At 32.9% G+C, this 18,573-nt stretch overlaps 1 protein-coding gene across 1 annotated transcript in view; it reads right to left on the bottom strand.

Annotated features, from left to right (window-relative positions):
* LOC134684942 (uncharacterized) overlaps positions 1 to 18,573 on the bottom strand; it is a 65,486-nt gene that overhangs the window by 16,121 nt on the left and 30,792 nt on the right. The window contains exons 8-10 of the mRNA XM_063544262.1: positions 12,530 to 13,087; positions 9,168 to 9,274; positions 7,157 to 7,610 (exon numbers count right to left, since the gene is read on the bottom strand). Of these exons, the coding sequence (XP_063400332.1) occupies positions 7,157 to 7,610; positions 9,168 to 9,274; positions 12,530 to 13,087 (1,119 nt within the window). The remainder of the gene's footprint in view (positions 1 to 7,156; positions 7,611 to 9,167; positions 9,275 to 12,529; positions 13,088 to 18,573) is intronic.

Below are 18,573 nucleotides of genomic sequence, written 5' to 3'. Positions count from 1 at the left end.
TTGGCTATTGGGAAATGAAGATAAAAAATATGTTGATAATAAGGTTTTAAATATAAACAGGAATACAATATTAAATTAGATTTCTCTATATAAGGCCAATTAAAATTAATTGATAGATTTTCATCCCCGCCCTCCCCTCTGAAATTGTCCCGCCCCGATTTTTTTTTTGAAAATTTTACGATTTGGGAATTTTGTTCATTTCCATTTTTGGTAACCGTCAATAATTTCGTTTCATTCGAACTTTCTGTTGTAAATTTTTGTTTTCACATTTCTTGTTTCGAGTACTTTAAAACGATTATGTTGACAAATTATGCTGATCAATGATGACAATATCACCTACGGAAATAGAGACAAATACCAGAGGGGCATGAAATATTCAGGTTACGAGTGATAGGCTGTGTCCAAGAACGCAAAATGCGGTATGTCACAAATTGGAAATTTCTGTCCTAAGAAAACCGTGGAATATGTTTGATAAAACATTGACTTTGTGTCAGCAAATTTTTGCTCTGAAAGATTTCAAAAGCGCAAGAATCGTGGAACACATTGGTAGAAATAACTGGATTAAAGAAACTGACAAAAGCACAAACTTGATAGAAATATGACCGTATATTGAGTTCAAAAATTCGGCAAACATACAAATTGTGTTACAGAAAGCCCTTATAGATTTACCCATGGCTATTGTTTTTGTTTAAAAACACCAAATACCCTTAAAGTAGCCATTAAACAACTTCATGTTTTACATTGTAATTATATTTGCTTCAGTCTTGCATAACTTGAGAATCTTAAAAGCACAACCCTACTATTACCAACACTGTTTGAGTTCTCATTCATAATACTTGTGTTGCATACCATTGCATTTGCATAATTTTATAGGGACTACAAACCATCCCTTGTAAAGTAGTCCAACTCAATAGAGAATTTCTTCATGATTTTACTGTTTACTGGAAATATGTTTCTAAAGTAGCAATTGCATGTAGAAAAGTCGTTGCCAATCAGAGATATTTATTTAAGAATTTGAAAAACTATGTAAGATTCTTTATACATGTTTACACATGTATATGGTATAAGCTAATTATAACACTTGCATATATATGAAGTTCACATCACAAGAAGGTTTCATATTAAATAAAATTTAAAAGAATAAAATCCTCCCACACGCCCCATTTTTTTAAAACTTTGGATGAAAATCTACTAATTAATTTTAGTTGGCCTAAAGATATAGAATGATATATATTATCATATATGCATTTACATAGTTATTTCTTTTACATTTAACAAATTATTAGTATACTATGAGGTCACATGTGCTGTCCAAAAAAGGGACCAGAGTAACAGACAATGGGTCATATTATATTATATATTTTTATTATTACAAATTGCTTACTTCATTTGCTTTGATATTTTATATTAATCAATTAAATCAAAATTAATCTTATTATGTACTAAAATTGAGAATGTAAATGGGGAGTAACATATTATAAGTTATATGGTTCACTGCTGACCCCCTACAGATCCATAGAGGGTTTGTAAAATCCATAGGGGTTGAGGACGAATACAGAATCCCCTATGGATTTTTCTCAGTCAGAAGGGGGTCACTTGTTAGTTGTATTACAAACTTATCACACACAAGACTTTTCCTGTTGCGTTTTGTATTAAAATAAATGAAATTCAATAAAATACAACAACATCAATAAATGACGTCACCATTAACATTAGATGTGACGTCATAAACCCCCTATGAAATTTACTAACGGTATAACCCCCTACGGATCCATGAGGGGTAATCATGTGATGGCGTTAAACTAATCACAATGTCATAATTTACCCGCGGTGTGATAATTATATATATGTTATTAACACTCCGTCTATTATGATGGATGAAAAATGTAGCTGACAATTTCCAACCAGATGCTCCGCAGGGCGCAGCTTTATACGACCGCACAGGTCGAACCCTGAACGGTTGGGGCAAGTATGGACACAACATTCAAGCTGGATTCAGCTCTAAATTTGGATTGTGATTAAATACTTGACACAACATAGGTTTCTGACACAGAATGAATGTGGTCTAATGAACTTAAAAATTTTATTTTGCCTTTGAGCAATTCACTATGCTGTTGACTATTAATCCTCTCAAAAAAATGTTTGAAGAAATTTTCTTTTTATTTATGAAATCTGAAATGAAAAAAATTGACCCCCCAATTTTTTTTCACATCCCCCTTTACCTTATTTCAAAACTGATCTCAATTCAAATTTCTAATGAAGTTTGCAACAATAACCACTCAATTAAATACATCATAAAATATTAAAATGTAAAAAAAGTGCTTAACATGTTATCACTGAATGGTAAAGATTGTTTTAATCTATCAGTTGGTAGTAAAAGTGAAAATACATTGTATATTGTATAAAACAATGATTTAAGTTGATTCAACTACTATTCTGGACAAAGAAAGATAACTCCAATTGAAATCCAATTGGAATTTCTTGCTATTGCACAATATTATGCAATTAAATATTTCTTGCTATTGTTCAATACTGTGCAATTGAAAATATTTGCTATTGCACAATACTGTGCAATTGAAGATTTCTTGCTATTGCACAATACTGTGCAATTGAAGATTTCTTGCTATTGCTGAATACTGTGCAATTGAAAATTTCTTGCTATTGCACAATACTTAATATAATAATTTTGGATCCTGATTTGGACCAACTTGAAAACTGGGCCCATAATCAAAAATCTAAGTACATGTTTAGATTCAGCATATCAAAGAGGCCAGATTTGGACCAACTTGAAAACTGGGCCCATAATCAAAAATCTAAGTACATGTTTAGATTCAGCATATCAAAGAGGCCCAAGAATTCAATTTTTGTTAAAATCAAACTTAGTTTAATTTTGGACCCTTTGGACTTTAATGTAGACCAATTTTAAAACAGGACCAAAAATTAAGAATCTACATACACAGTTAGATTTGGCATATCAAAGAACCCCAATTATTCAATTTTTGATGAAATCAAACAAAGTTTAAATTTGGACCCCGATTTGGACCAACTTGAAAACTGGGCCAATAATAAAAAATCTAAGTACATTTTTAGATTCAGCATATAAAAAAAAACCAAGGATTCAATTTTTGTTAAAATCAAACTAAGTTTAATTTCGGACCCGTTGGACCTTAATGTAGACCAATTTGAAAACGGAACCGAAAATTAAGAATCTACATACACAGTTAGCGTCGGCATATCAAATAACCCAAATTATTCAATTTTTGATGAAATCAAACAAAGTTTAATTTTGGACCCTTTGGGCCCTTTATTCCTAAACTGTTTGGACCAAAACTCCCAAAATCAATACCAACCTTCCTTTTATGGTCATAAACCTTGTGTTTAAATTTCATAGATTTCTATTTACTTATACTAAAGTTATGGTGTGAAAACCAAGAAAACTGCTTATTTGGGTCCCTTTTTGGCCCCTAATTCCTAAACTGTTGGGACCTCAACTCCCAAAATCAATATCAAATTCCTTTTGTGGTCATAAACATTGTGTTTAAATTTCATTGATTTCTATTTACTTAAACTAAAGTTATTGTGCTAAAACCAAGAATAATGCTTTTTTGGGCCCTTTTTTGGCCCCCAATTCCTAAACTGTTGGAACCAAAACTCCCAAAATCAATCCCAACCTTTCTTTTGTGGTCATAAACCATTTGTCAAAATTTCATAGATTTCTATTAACTTAAACTAAAGTTAGAGTGCGAAAACCAAGAAAATGCTTATTTGGGCCCTTTTTGGCCCCTAATTCCTAAAATGATGGGACCAAAACTCCAAAAATCAATCCCCACCTTCCTTTTGTGGTCATAAACCTTGTGTTAAAATTTCATAGATTTCTATTCACTTTTTCTAAAGTTAGAGTGCGAAAACTAAAAGTATTCGGACGACGACGACGACGACGACGACAACGACGACGCGACGCAGACGACGACGCGACGCAGACGACGACGCCAACGTGATAGCAATATACGACGAAAATTTTTTCAAAATTTGCGGTCGTATAAAATTTAAAGAAATATTGTTATTTATAACTGTTGACACAGATATATTTTTCACTTATATGTCATTTTGATAGTAAAATGCAAATGATGAAATAACAATGGCAATACTTTATCTTGTTAACTAAACGAAACATTTAGAGTAAATAAACCATGTCTTGATATGTAGGGCCACATATTATCTAAGAAAATGAGATAAACTGCATGCTAACTGTATACCACTTGCATTGATTTATGAAAATTTGTTTTCTTTTTTAAGAAGACTTCCAGTTGCGTATTAATGAAGTGGTGTGGTAAGCCCAGAGCGTAAATTTTGACAATTTTTTAAGTGTTTAAAATCAGTCGTGCGTCTACACGGTGTCAAACATTCCATACTATCAATTTCCATTCATATGTTGTGCTGAAATAACAGATTTACATTGGAATTTGACTTCATTTAGCGAGTGTAAACAAATCTGTCATTTTGTTTTTTTGTCAAAAATGCCGGGATCGGCAACAAAAGGTTTGTTAACTTCTAGTTAATCAGATCAAAAGGTTAAAAAAGGAATAGACATGACAGACGGCTGTTCTTGTAATTCATTTCAGAAGGTAATTAAAGGGGAAGATGTGCAATGTGAATAATGTACTTTTTATGATAGCAATTAATGTTTGAACTCTCAGATGATGATTATGAGCACTTTTAATCACCAGCCCTGCATTGGTTTTGTGCGCGATAAAATAGAAAAATTCCTAGAGGCTACAAAGGGTAGGGCGTCAAAGCTTGAGGAACAAATTAAAAATAAAGTTGATTAACCCAGTGTCAAGGATATGATACAGGAATTTGCTAGTAAAAATGACACAAATGAGGCTGCAGATAAAGTGGTTGAGTCTGTAAATCAGAAAGATTTAGATTGAAGAGATAGTGCATTGTGGGAACAAAATATAATCATATTTGGTGCAGCAGAATGAGAACCAGATGAAGGTAAAGATAGACAGGTTGAAGAAACAAACTTTATGAATAATCGTTTTGATTTTCTTGAATCTGATAATAATAGCATTAAAAAGGGGACACTGTAGAAAAGTAGAAGCAAATAGTGATTCAATTGACAAACAAAATGGGGGAACATCTGAATTGAAATCCAGACGGATAAGGGTCACCTTAAAAGATGCAGAACAAGAAACGTTGAACAAACTTTCAAAATTAAAATCACTTGAGGAATTATACCATTTAAAACTTTATAAATTGAGTAGAACACAGGACATGTCAGAGTCAGATGGGGAGCTCATAAATTGAGTATAACAAAAGGCATGTCAAAGTCAGATGGGGAAGCTCATAAATTGAGTATAACAAAAGACATGTCAAAGTCAGATGGGACGCTCATAAATTGAGTATAACAAAAGGCATGTCAAAGTCAGATGGGGAAGCTAATAAATTGAGTATAACAAAAGGCATGTCAAAGTCAGATGGGGAAGCTCATAAATTGAGTATAACAAAAGGCATGTCAAAGTCAGATGGGGAAGCTCATAAATTGAGTATAACAAAAGGCATGTCAAAGTTAGAAGGGGAAGCTAATAAATTGAGTATAACAAAAGACATGTCAAAGTCAGATGGGGAAGCTCATAAATTGAGTATAACAAAAGGCATGTCAAAGTCAGATGGGGAAGCTAATAAATTGAGTATTACACAAGACATGTCAAAGTCAGATGGGGAAGCTCATAAATTGAGTATAACAAGAGGCATGTCAAAGTCAGATGGGGAAGCTCATAAATTGAGTATAACAAAAGGCATGTCAAAGTCAGAAGGGGAAGCTAATACATTGAGTATAACACAAGGCATGTCAAAGTCAGAAATGGAAGCTAATAAATTGAGTATAAAACAGGACATGTCAAAGTCAGAAAAGGAAGTTCGTAAGACCCACCTTTGGGAAATTCAAGTACGTTGTAAAAGTGCAGCGAATTTATACTTAAACAGAAATGTACATAAACGTGTAAATGCGTTACACGTTCAAAGTTCTTGTTTAGTTAAGTTAGTTAATCATTTTAATCACCAGGGTTTATGTTGTATATACAAAAATGCAGATAGCTTTATGAATATGCTTGATGGGTTTAAAATCAGGTTCTTTTGTGATACCATATAGTATAGCTATTACAGAGTACGTTCCAAAGAATATAAGGTATATTTTTACAAAGTCAGAATTAAATTTGAATGGATATGAGTAATTTCCAAGCAATTTTCCTATAAAGCCAAGAGAGGAATTATTATCTATATAAAAAAATGTCAATGCAACAGAGAAAGATATTGACTCTGAATTTGAAGAAGGTGTATGGATGAAGATTCCATTATTAGGGCATGACAATTTAGTATATGGATGTATATATAAAGCTTCAATCAAATGAAAGGAAACACAAGGCCTTAAATGATTAAATGAACAAAACAAGAAACCTTGGTCATAATTATACTCATATTTTGATAAATGAGGATTTCAATTTTCCAGATATAGATTGGGAGACCTGGAATGCAAAGAACGAAACTAGTACAGAATTTATAGAATGTCTTAACGCGAAATTTTTACACCAGCTGTGTGTTGATACAACTATAATTAGTATCAATCAAGAGTCTTCCATACTTGACTTGATAATTGTAAATGATGTGAATAATATAGCAAATAATGAGCACTTTGACACTGTATGAACTAGTGACCACTGCGTTTTAAAATGTGATTATATGTGTTACTTTAAATACACAACATGTGCTATAAAAAGATTAAATTACTATAACACTATGATGATATGAGTTTTACATTAACCCCGCTGATTGTCCCAAGTCAGGAATCTATGACCTTTGTTAGACTTGTATGTTATTTTTTAAATGTTGGTTCATTTATATGTTTCGAAGTTCAGTGTGACATCAGTTTTTGCTGAACTGCATGTAGTACACATTTTTGCTATGGGGGCAGCTGAAGCCAACTTACAGGTGCTGTGTTGAAGACCCATTGGTGGCCTTAAGCTTTTTTCTACTCTTTGGTTAGGTTGTTGTCTCTCTCTTTGTCCGTTATCATTCTCAATTTTACTCATAATTTGAAATTAATAACTCTACTGTATCTATCAAAGTTGTTTTGGATATAGTTATCACTAAATACCTGTTACGAAGGATCGCATAACTTCCACCAGGAGAAGTGGGCTGATAATCACATAATCTCTCAACTGGGGTGTATCGAAATATACTATCTTTCCTAGCGAATGATGGAAATGTAGAAAATCTCTGAGCTGATTAAAAGACAGGATGGACACCTGGCTGATGGCATTTAATTCTTCAACTTCTGCCAGTGACAGTATTTGCTTCCCTTCTGCTACCAGCTCAGCAATCTCCAGCTCAAGGGGAACACAAGCATTTGGCATCCTCTCTCCCCAACATGGATGCTCAAACGTTAAATCTGTAATGGTTTTCTTCAGGACTTCTATCTCTGAATCAAATTTGTCTGTTGCATTTACGAATATCCGTTTGTCAAGGACTAGATGATGTCGTCCTTCATGGTCTTTAAATAACTCTTCTACTCCAGTGAAAACCAATTCACGCTGCGTCTCAATGATCTCCTATAAAAAATAACAGATGTTCTGTAGTGAGAAATTGAATTTATTTGTACTCGCTACGAAAGAGGAAAACAGCTATGCAAGCCTCGCTTTTCGTCCTGTTTATTAAGGTCATACATCTAAATTTTATATTTTCCGAAAAAGTACATATATTGTATATGTAAGTTTTCGGTAAACAGGAATTTGTTGAGTGATGAATCTGAAAACACATCACACGGTATAGCTGACCTGAAATGTAATTTATGAAATCCTTATGATGTAGTTCCTGAGAAAGACGAGACGAAAAATATTCATGGAACAGACGGACGGACTATAAGGTGAAGCAGTATACCCCACTTATATAAAGTTATAATAAGACAGGTGTTATGTATGCTTGTGAAAAAAGAGGGAACAAATCTAGGGGATAATACAAAATTTACAAAGCAAAAAGCAACAGACAACACCTTCGTCATAAGAATTTATGGAAAGACAACAATAACAAAATATTTCACAAAAAAAAAATTGAACAACAAGAACAATGAAGAATGTCTACATTATTATTTCTTCAAGTAAAATGTTCACCCATTTCAAAAACAATGTCAATTTGCTCACCGTTTACTACTTCAAAAATACCACAATAATATACTGGTGTTCAAAAGTCATAAATAGTCATAAATTGCTATAGAGAAAACAAGTCCGGGTTACAAATTAAAATTGAGAGATACACATCAACTATAAGAGAAAAACAAAGGAACAACAGGAACACCGAAGTGCAACATAAACAAATGCCAACACCCATAGAAACGAACTATTTGATAAAAACTGCCATATTCCTGACTAGGTACAGGACATTTTAAGAATAAAATGGTGGGTTGAACCTAGTTTCATGGCACGCCAAACCATCCGCTTTATGACAATCTTACGAATATCGCTTAAACAGTGAAATAAATACCTCTCTCTCTCTCTCTCTCTCTCTCTCTCTCCTTTTTAATAATAAATCGGTCTTCAACTTTAGTATGAGGACTACTCATAAAAAGATAAGAGATTTTGCATTCTTTTAGTTTCCACATATGATTTGAACCGCTCCTAGAGTAATAAGTTACATCAAGTTACCTTGATTTTGGAACTATTGTCAGTATTGACACAAACTCATCAGATAAAATTAAGAATGGAAATGGGAAGTGTGTCAAAGAGACAACAACATGACCATAGAGCAAACAAGCGGAGTTCATTTGGTTAAATTATGATTTATGACAAAAACAAGATATAAAATCATCAGTTAAGCCATATTATAATTTTAAATTAATATAATTTTAAATTAAAAGACTATCATCAAATAATTTAAAATTAATTACCTCTATGAATAAGTATTTTGCTTAAAGGATCAATAAGCTGACCTTGATTTTACCAATCTATAAAGGTGTGCTGTCTAATTACCCGTGATAACTCTTCAACAATATTTTTATTATTGTATTGTGTTTTAGCAGATCAATACTTACTTACTCCTTTAAATTTATAAAACTGTTACGCTACAAATAAAATGATTTGTGAAGAATACCTTTGTTCTAAAAGATCACTTACCTTTGGTACTTTGTCTTTATGGGTAGCAACAAACAAGATCTTTGGAATTCCCGCATGTACTGCCTTACAATAGGTAAGGATACAGTTGACCCAGTGTTGTAAAAATACTGAAAACAAACGAGATAATCGAATTCTTGTGACTTGCACTTGCTAAATATATCTGAGGTCATTTATAACTATCAATTAAAAGTTCAAGCTACACGTTGACCATGCTTGTGTATTGCTGGTTTGCCATATCGATGACATTTTAAGTCTTGAGTAGCTTAATGATGTTAAGATTTGTTAAGCTTTAAACATCATTGTAGCCTTCTTTTGTGTTTAACATTGACAAATTATTGATCAGTGCTGATTTTCAAAATTGTCTGAGACTTTGTTTTACTTATGTTGAGAATGTGGACTAATGATGGGCTGTAACACTAGTCCTAGGATAGGGCAGGGGTTAGAACTCACAACCATGTTTAACCCCGTCACATTCTACTGTATATTCAGAAATTATTGCGTCCATCTATTATTGCGATTAAAAATAAATGGGGAATGTGTCCATGGGATGCAGATGATGCCCCCGCTTACATATATAAAGTTAATTAAAGTGCATGTAAGCACTGAAGGGTAAAAATTGCTTTAATTTATCAGTGGAAGGCAAAATTAAACAATGCATTGTATAAAGCATTGATTGCAGTTGATTCATCTATAATCATGGACAAAGGAAGATAACTCCAATTTAAACCAGATGCTCCGCAGGACGTAGCTTTATACGACGGCAGAGGTTGAACCCGGAACGGTTGGGGCAAGTATGGACACAACATTCAAGCTGGATTCCGCTCTAAATTTGGATTGTGATTAAATAGTTGACACAGCATAGGTTTCTGACACAGAATGAATGTATTCAAATGAACTTAAAATTTTTGTTTTCTCTTAGAGCAATTCACTATGCTGTTGAATATTAATCCTCTCAAAAAAATGTTTGAAGAAATTTTCTTTTTATTTATGAAATTTCAAATGAGAAAAATTGAACCCAATTTTTTAATCACATCCCCCTTTCCCTTATTCCAAAACTAATTTCAATTAAAATATTCTAATGGAGTTTGCAACAATTACTACTCATTTAAATACATCATAAAATATTAAGATGTAAAAAGACTGCTTGTTATCACTGAATGGTCAAGATTATTTAAATCTATCAGTTGGTAGTAAAAAGTGAATATACATTGTATATTGTATATAACAAAGATTGAAGTTGATTCTGGACAAAGAAAGATAACTCCAATTAAAAAAAATTCTTGCAGATATTTCTTGCTTACTATACTGGACAAAGAAAGATAACTCTTAATTAAAAAAAAATTGCTATTTCACAATATTGTGAAATTAGATATTTCTTGCCATTGGACAATACTGTGCAATTGAAAAGACTTGCTATTGCACAATACTTAATATAATAATTTTAGATCCTGATTTGGACCAACTTGAAAACTGGGCCCATAATAAAAAATCTAAGTACATGTTTAGATTCAGCATATCAAAGAGGCCCAAGAATTTAATTTTTGTTAAAATCAAACTTAGTTTAATTTTGGACCCTTTGCACTTTAATTTAGACCAATTTTAAAACTGGACCAAAAATTAAGAATCTACATACACAGTTAGATTTGGCATATCAAAGAACCCCAATTATTCAATTTTTGATGAAATCAAACAATGTTTAATTTTGGACCCCGATTTGGGCCAACTTGAAAACTGGGCCAATAATCAAAAATCTAAGTACATTTTTAGATTCAGCATATCAAAGAACCCCAAGGTTTTAATTTTTGTTAAAATCAAACTAAGTTTAATTTTGGACCCTTTGGACCTTAATGTAGACCAATTTGAAAACGGGACCAAAAATTAAGAATCTACATACACAGTTAGATTCGGCATATTAAAGAACCCCAATTATTCAATTTTGATGAAATCAAACAAAGTTTAATTTTGGACCCTTTGGGCCCCTTTTTCCTTAACTGTTGAGACCAAAACTCCCAAAATCAATACCAACCTTCCTTTTATAGTCATTAACCTTGTGTTTAAATTTCATAGATTTCTATTTACTTATACTAACGCTATGGTGCGAAAACCAAGAAAAATGCTTATTTGGGTCCCTTTTTGGCCCCTCATTCCTAAAATGTTGGGACCAAAACTCCCAAAATCAATACCAGCCTTCCTTTTATGGTCATAAACCTTGTGTTAAAATTTCATAGATTTCTATTCACTTTTACTAAAGTTAGAGTGCGAAAACTAAAAGTATTCGGACGACGACGAGGACGACGACGACGACGCCAACGTGATAGCAATATACGACGAAATTTTTTTCAAAATTTGCGGTCGTATAAAAATTACTTGATTGATATTTTTAGAAAAAAAATATTAAGAGCACAAGTTTAGAACAGTAAAAGTGATGGCACCAAAATTCAAACTTGATCTGTGTATTGTGGTAATAAGCATTGTGTATAAGTTTCATAACATTTGGTTGAGGCAAACCTAAGTTAGAAAACAGAAACCAAATATTTAGCAATGTTTCCATTTGTAAAGGGGCATAACTCTAGAACGGTACAAGTCACGCCACCAAAATTCCAAAGGATCTGGGTTTTGTGGTTATAAGCATCGTGTAAAAGGTGCATTACATTTGGTTGAGGCAATCTAAAGTTAGAGAACGGAAACCAATTTTGGGACGTACAGACAGACAAGGGTAAAACTTAACGCCCCCTCCGCTACGGCATAAAAAAAGCGAGATTCATTTTTACTTTTTCAGGAAATTTTGCAAAGAAATATAGGATCAAATATCAGAACGTGAGTTCTTATTATTGCGATATGCACCCAGTCGCATCATTTGCATACATAAAAACCTTGCAATAATTTCTTTCTGAATTTACAGTATAATGTATATGTACTTGTTTGACCCATGTCAGGAAACTGTTCAGTGGTTGTCGTTGGTTCATGTCTGTCATACTTAAATTGTTTTATAGATGACTACACGGTATGGATTTTCTCATTGTTGAAGGCAGTATATTTGCCTACTTTTGCATACATCGCTTAAATCTAACTTGGTGGATAGTTGTCTCATTTGCAATCATAACACATCTCCTTATTTCTATATTGAACAAAAATCAATTCTTACAATGACACTTGACTTTTTTCAACATTGCTATTGGATCATGTATTCATGTATTTATATTTGCTTCTACTAGCTGTAACGATTAAAATGGTACCTCTATAAATTGAACCAAGCACCGGGAGTATTACTGATTAGGATGTTCTAAATAAATAAAGCGATGCTAGAACAGCAAAACATACATCATGAGAGGGATTTGCAGTTTTGAATAGGTCAATGTTACCTGCTGGAGTTGGTGCCATATGCTGCCCTGGAAAACACAACACATCAAGGACTTGTTCATGCAATCCTTTGCTGCCATCAAATACAACAAGAAACAAAGCTCTGTAGGTCATGAAGGTCTGGTGTGTAGTATAATATACATACTGTCCACCAAAGTCCCAGAATATGAGTCGTCCAACCTTCATCTTATATTTGCCACTTTTAAGGACTTTTTCCATTTGAATTCTGATTTCATCTTTAGTCATCTTAGCTTTCATTTTCTGCTTCAGCTGCTGTCGTGATAGAGGCACATTGGAGAACATCTGAGGTGATAAAGGTAGGGCTGTTGGAGGTTGGTTGGAGAGATTACCTGATGTGTTTAATGGGAGAGGCAATGCCATAGCTTGTGACTGCTGTAGAACACATAGGCCTGGATTAACAATTTCATCATCTTTACTTCCAGAAGGACTTGTATCTGATGCTTGTTGTGTGTCTAACTTTTCATTAAGATTAGGTTCCTCTTCTTTACTCGAGGTCATTAAAACCTTATTGTAAACAACATCCATGGCATTATAAGTTTCTGTATGAAAAAAAAACCCACACCACTTTATAGAATTATAAAAAGATAAATATAAATGCAAATTTTTATATGAAGTGCTTCTTTTTCTTTGTACATAAGAAGTGCTTTTTTCGCTTTGTACATAAGAGGGTAATAAAACTCTATACATATAAATATACCAACCGCAGATGTACTTGACTGTTACAATTTACCTCCACATAAATCCACGTCACATACCAAACAATGACGTCATAAAAAAAAATTGAGGAAAATTTTTCAAAAGCAAAAAAAAACCAAAACTGACTTTAAGTAAAAAAAAAAAAAAAAAAAAAAAGTTGGGGTGCGATAAAGGGTATGCGATAAAGGGTAGGGGTGTGATAAAGGGTATGCGATAAAGGGTGCGCATCAAAGTTGCGTGATATGGATTAAACAGCAGGCTATTTATCACATATGCAAAACTACTGTATTTACTACTAAACATATGATAAATTGATATATTGTTGTCACATTCATAACAGACATATCGTAATCTGACATGTAAATGGTACATGGGTATATATGATAATCTTATATGTAGAAATTAAATTGTGTGAATAATATTCATCGTAAATTAACTTGGTGAAACGTTAATACTAATTTAAGTCACCAGTTTTATCTTCAAGGGTTAAAGGGGGGGGGGGGGTACTAAATTTGAGTTTAACTTAAACTTCCAATGCAATTTAAGATGCATAATGCTGTTTCTATTGAATTTATTGCTTCATACAATCATTACCTCTTGAACAATTGATTCTTTGTGGATATTTTTGTACTTTTAGGGGATTAAATATGAGCTGCCAGCAATGATATGAGACAGATTTTATGCAGACTCCATTTTAATACCTTTATTCAGCAATTATAGTTGGAAGTACAGAGACAGCAAGTTTTGAATTACAGAAAGGAAGAGAAGTTTATATATCACACATAATTTTTATATTAGTTAATCAGTTTTTGGGTACGGTTTAAGCTGACCATATAGACACTGTTTTTATTCTACTTATACAAACCATGCAGGACATTTTTCTGTTCATGGATAGGATGTTAAAAATGTTATTTATTTGAATATGATCAGATCAATCATATGATGAATCACTATATTTTGTGTTTCTCAGAAGTAGTGATAAGGCCAGCAATAGGGCGTATATGTCAGAGTAGCAATTCCACTGGAACTGTAGTTATTCCACTGGAGTTGCAGCAAAATACCACTGGAATTACATTCGCATTCCACTGGAATAATTTGGCTGGAATTCCACTGGAATACAAGTGAAATAACACTGTAATTTCCACTGGAATTCCAGTGATTATCAGTGGAATAATTTGGCTGGAATCCAGTGAAATAACACTGGAATTTCACTGTAATTCCAGTGGAAAGCCAATGTAGTTCCAGTGGAATTCCAGCCAAATTATTCCATTGATAATTACTGGAATTCCAGTGGAAATTACAATGGAATATCAGTGGTATTCCAGTGTAATTTCACTGATTTTTTTCTCTAGGGAGGGTCCTATGTTAAACTAAGTCCCCTGCTGGCGGCCATCTTGGGTGATGGATCGGTTACAAAGTAACAACACTTGATCAGCACCTCATAATGAACATTCATGCCATGTTTGGTTTCATTCCATTCAGTGGTTCTCTAAAAGAAGTCATTTGTATGCATTTCCCATAGGGTCCTATGTTAAACTAAGTCCCCCGCTGGCGGCCATCTTGGATGATGGATCGGCTACAAAGTAACAACACTTGGTCAGCACCTCATAAGGAACATTCATGCCAAGTTTGTTTCCATTCCATTCAGTGGTTCTCTAGAAGAAGTTCAAAATGTAAATTGTTAACGACGACGACGACGCCGGACGACGGATGCCAAGTGGTGAGAAAAGCTCTTTTGGCCCTTCGGGCCAGGTGAGCTAAAAATGGTGGGTTGAACCACTGGTTATGTCCTGGTTAGCCAAACCTCCCGCTTATATGACAATGTTAAAAATATCGCTCAAATGACAACAATTTGTGACAGAAATACAGCACAAACACACGCAAAAACACTCATCACAGAGAAACGCACGAACAAATAATATAATAGTCCACACAACATGCAAACCGCAAAACAACGAGCATCTTCTATCAACAAAAGACACCACAGGACACCGCACTTACGTAAGGAACATGCAATCTCGAATTTTATACAATTATTTTTACAATACCAGTCCAAACAATTTTCATAACAATGATGGTATTGAAAGGCAATTCTATAATTTTTTGGACTAACACATTATCCAATCGAAACCATATCAGACTCATCAAAAATAAATACATGAATGTTGGATGTACAAATTCCGAGACACTTCGCATAGCAATGCAAATTCACACTCAGTATAACATTCACATTAGGGAATAGGTCACTTTCAGTATTAAGCAGACAGACGACATAGAAATTAAACCACAATCTAAGACGTGGTAAAAATGTCATAAGTTAGTTTATACACAGACACATAGTATAGATCAACCAATTCATGATGGTGTCCATAAAATATATATGATAATTTTCTACATCAACATTAAAAGTCTAACACATGAATTACATACAAATTTCAAAATTTGCACATTTCATTAAAGATCTAGACCAATTGTTATCTGCTACTTCAAAATTCAAGATGGAGGAAGACACCCGAGCCACCTTAAAATGCAATAATTCCAATAAGGAGTCATCGGAAGATTTTCTATATATGTCTTAATTGTAGATCTAGTGTTGCTGGTCATTTATTATTATTTAGTTTCTATCTATCTTTTATAATTTTAAAGATATAAGGCAAAAGACGCCCAAAAAAATGGTACACATGATCATCAATGGGGCAATAACTCTAACAAGGAGTCGGCTGTCGGTTTTGACTTATTTGTAGAACTTATCTTGCTAATCATTGTTTCTCTACATCTATTATTTAGTTTTCAAGATAATAGGCAAGTATGAAAATAAATGGTAAAATTTGTCATTTTAGGGCAATAACTCATATAAGAAGTCGTCTGACAGTTTTGACGTATATGGACAATTGGCACTCAACATTATGAACATTTCTGCTCCTTTATAACAGTTTTCGAAATAATAGACAAAACTTGCACTTTACCGCTATGCTCTATTTTAGCCAGGTCGGCTATCTTGGTTGGCAGGCGGGATCATCAGACACGTTTTTTTAACTAGATACCCCAATGATGATTGTGGCAAAGTTTGGTGAAATTTGGCTCAGTTAAGTTTCATCAGAGAAGATTTTTTGTAAAAGTTAACAGACAACCACAACAACGACAACGAACGCCAATTGATGAGAAAAGCTCACTTGGACCTTTTGGCCAGGTAAGCTCAAATTGCATTTATCAGTTTAAGACAAATATCGATACACTAGAGTTTTGACATTAGAATTGCACAGTGAACCAAAATGCTCTGTGGGCTACTTGTATACTATCACATAAGAATATATGTGGAATCTGGTTAAAAATTGTCATTTTTTATTTCGTTGCTGCGTCTCTTAAGCTCATGTTTAATGTTTTTGTTGACCCAATGTAAATATATAATGAACGAAAAATAATCTTAAATTTGCAAATTTAGATTTTTGTTAACGTCTTGACAAAGTGGTTGAACAGTTTTTGTACTTAGTTTTGCACTGTATCTGTTCATTCATGTCACATGAAATTAACAATGAAATAAACACAGTTTAAAGTCAATGACGTATACGAAATGACTGCAAAATTACCAGAATACGTGAATATCAAAAGTTAAAAATAGAAAGCACAATGTTAATTTTTACACAAAATCTATACAGGCACATGAAAAACTTCTAAAGAAATGAGCTTTTTAGTAAGTTAGGCTTTTGAAAAGATGTTGTGATATCATGAAAAGCATAAAAAAAGTAAAGGGTGAATGAATGAAATGATAAACAAAATAATAAAATACATAACTTTTTAAAGAGATCATAATTTGCTTAAAACTGGCAAATTGACCTTTGGAATGAAAGAAGTCGATTAAATAATCATCATGTCTCTCAAAAAAAGAAGATTTGATATTGCATTTTAAAGAAATTAATAATTCTTAAATTTCAAATTTTACGTGATAATTAAGAAGTTCTGTGCACTCTGGTTTTCAAATATTTCTGAAGCAAGTACATTTTAGTCTTTAAGATTGTTTTTTTTCCCTTATTATTTTTTGTTATTTCAGAGTAACAATTTTCTAGGACAGAAACAACTTTTCCTAAATCTGAGCATGCACCTTATGCCATAAAACATGGTCTGTAAACTTTTATACGAAAGAAGAAAAAGTTAAATCATAAAATGAAATGATAAACAAAAAAAATAAAATACATAACTTTTTAAAGAGATCATAATTTGCTTAAAACTGGCAAATTGACCTTTGGAATGAAAGAAGTCGATTAAATAATCATCATGTCTCTCAAAAAAAAAAGATTTGATATTGCATTTTAAAGAAATTAATAATTCTTAAATTTCAAATTTTACGTGATAATTAAGAAGTTCTGTGCACTCTGGTTTTCAAATATTTCTGAAGCAAGTACATTTTAGTCTTTAAGATTGTTTTTTTTTCCCTTATTATTTTTTGTTATTTCAGAGTAACAATTTTCTAGGACAGAAACAACTTTTCCTAAATCTGAGCATGCACCTTACGCCATAAAACATGGTCTGTAAACTTTTATACGAAAGAAGAAAAAGTTAAATCATAAAATGAATTGTTTTCGTTTCAGCTATCTGTGAAAATTTGTGCAGACAGTCAGTAAACAAGAGGCTCCAAAGATTCAATTTATTGTTTCTTTCCATCTTTTATACATTTGTGTAGTATCTTTCCAAAAAAATGCAAAAATGGAAAAAATCATAATTTAAGGGCAACAGCTGACCTAAGGGCCAAATGAGGATTTCAACCAGGTTGACTTATTGGTTTATCTTATATCCTGACCATTTTTGAAATTATTATTGCTACCAATCTATCAAAGTTACTGCAAACAAATCATAAAATGGGTGAACATGGTCATTTAGGAGAATAAATTCAAGCTTTTTTGGCCCCCTTTTTGGCCCTTAATTCCTAAACTGTTGGCATCAAAACCTCCAAAATGAATCCAAACCTTCTACTTGTGGTATTAAATATTGAAGAACAATTTCAGAGCAATTGAAATACTTATACACAAGTTTTTATCCTGAAAGTAGAAAAATGCTTGATTTGGGCCCCTTCTGCACCCCTTATTCCTAAACGGTTGGGACCATCATCCCCAAAATCAATCCCAACCTTCCTTTTGTGGTATTGAACCTTCTTATTTAATTTTAAAGAGTAACTAAAACGCTTATATCAAGTTATTTTCATTATATAGTTCTAAATTACCGCATAAAAACGCAAAAAACCCGATGAAATTTGGTCAATTAATAACGGAGAAAATAGCGAGTAAAGTTAGGTTATTTTTACCTATGGGAAATCCAATCAACGCTATTTCCGGAA

Source organism: Mytilus trossulus, chromosome 9, assembly GCF_036588685.1.
Source record: "Mytilus trossulus isolate FHL-02 chromosome 9, PNRI_Mtr1.1.1.hap1, whole genome shotgun sequence".
Taxonomy (NCBI): domain Eukaryota; kingdom Metazoa; phylum Mollusca; class Bivalvia; order Mytilida; family Mytilidae; genus Mytilus; species Mytilus trossulus.
The sequence above is the reverse complement of the archived record's forward strand: the minus strand, read 5'-3'. Positions and strand labels throughout refer to the sequence as shown.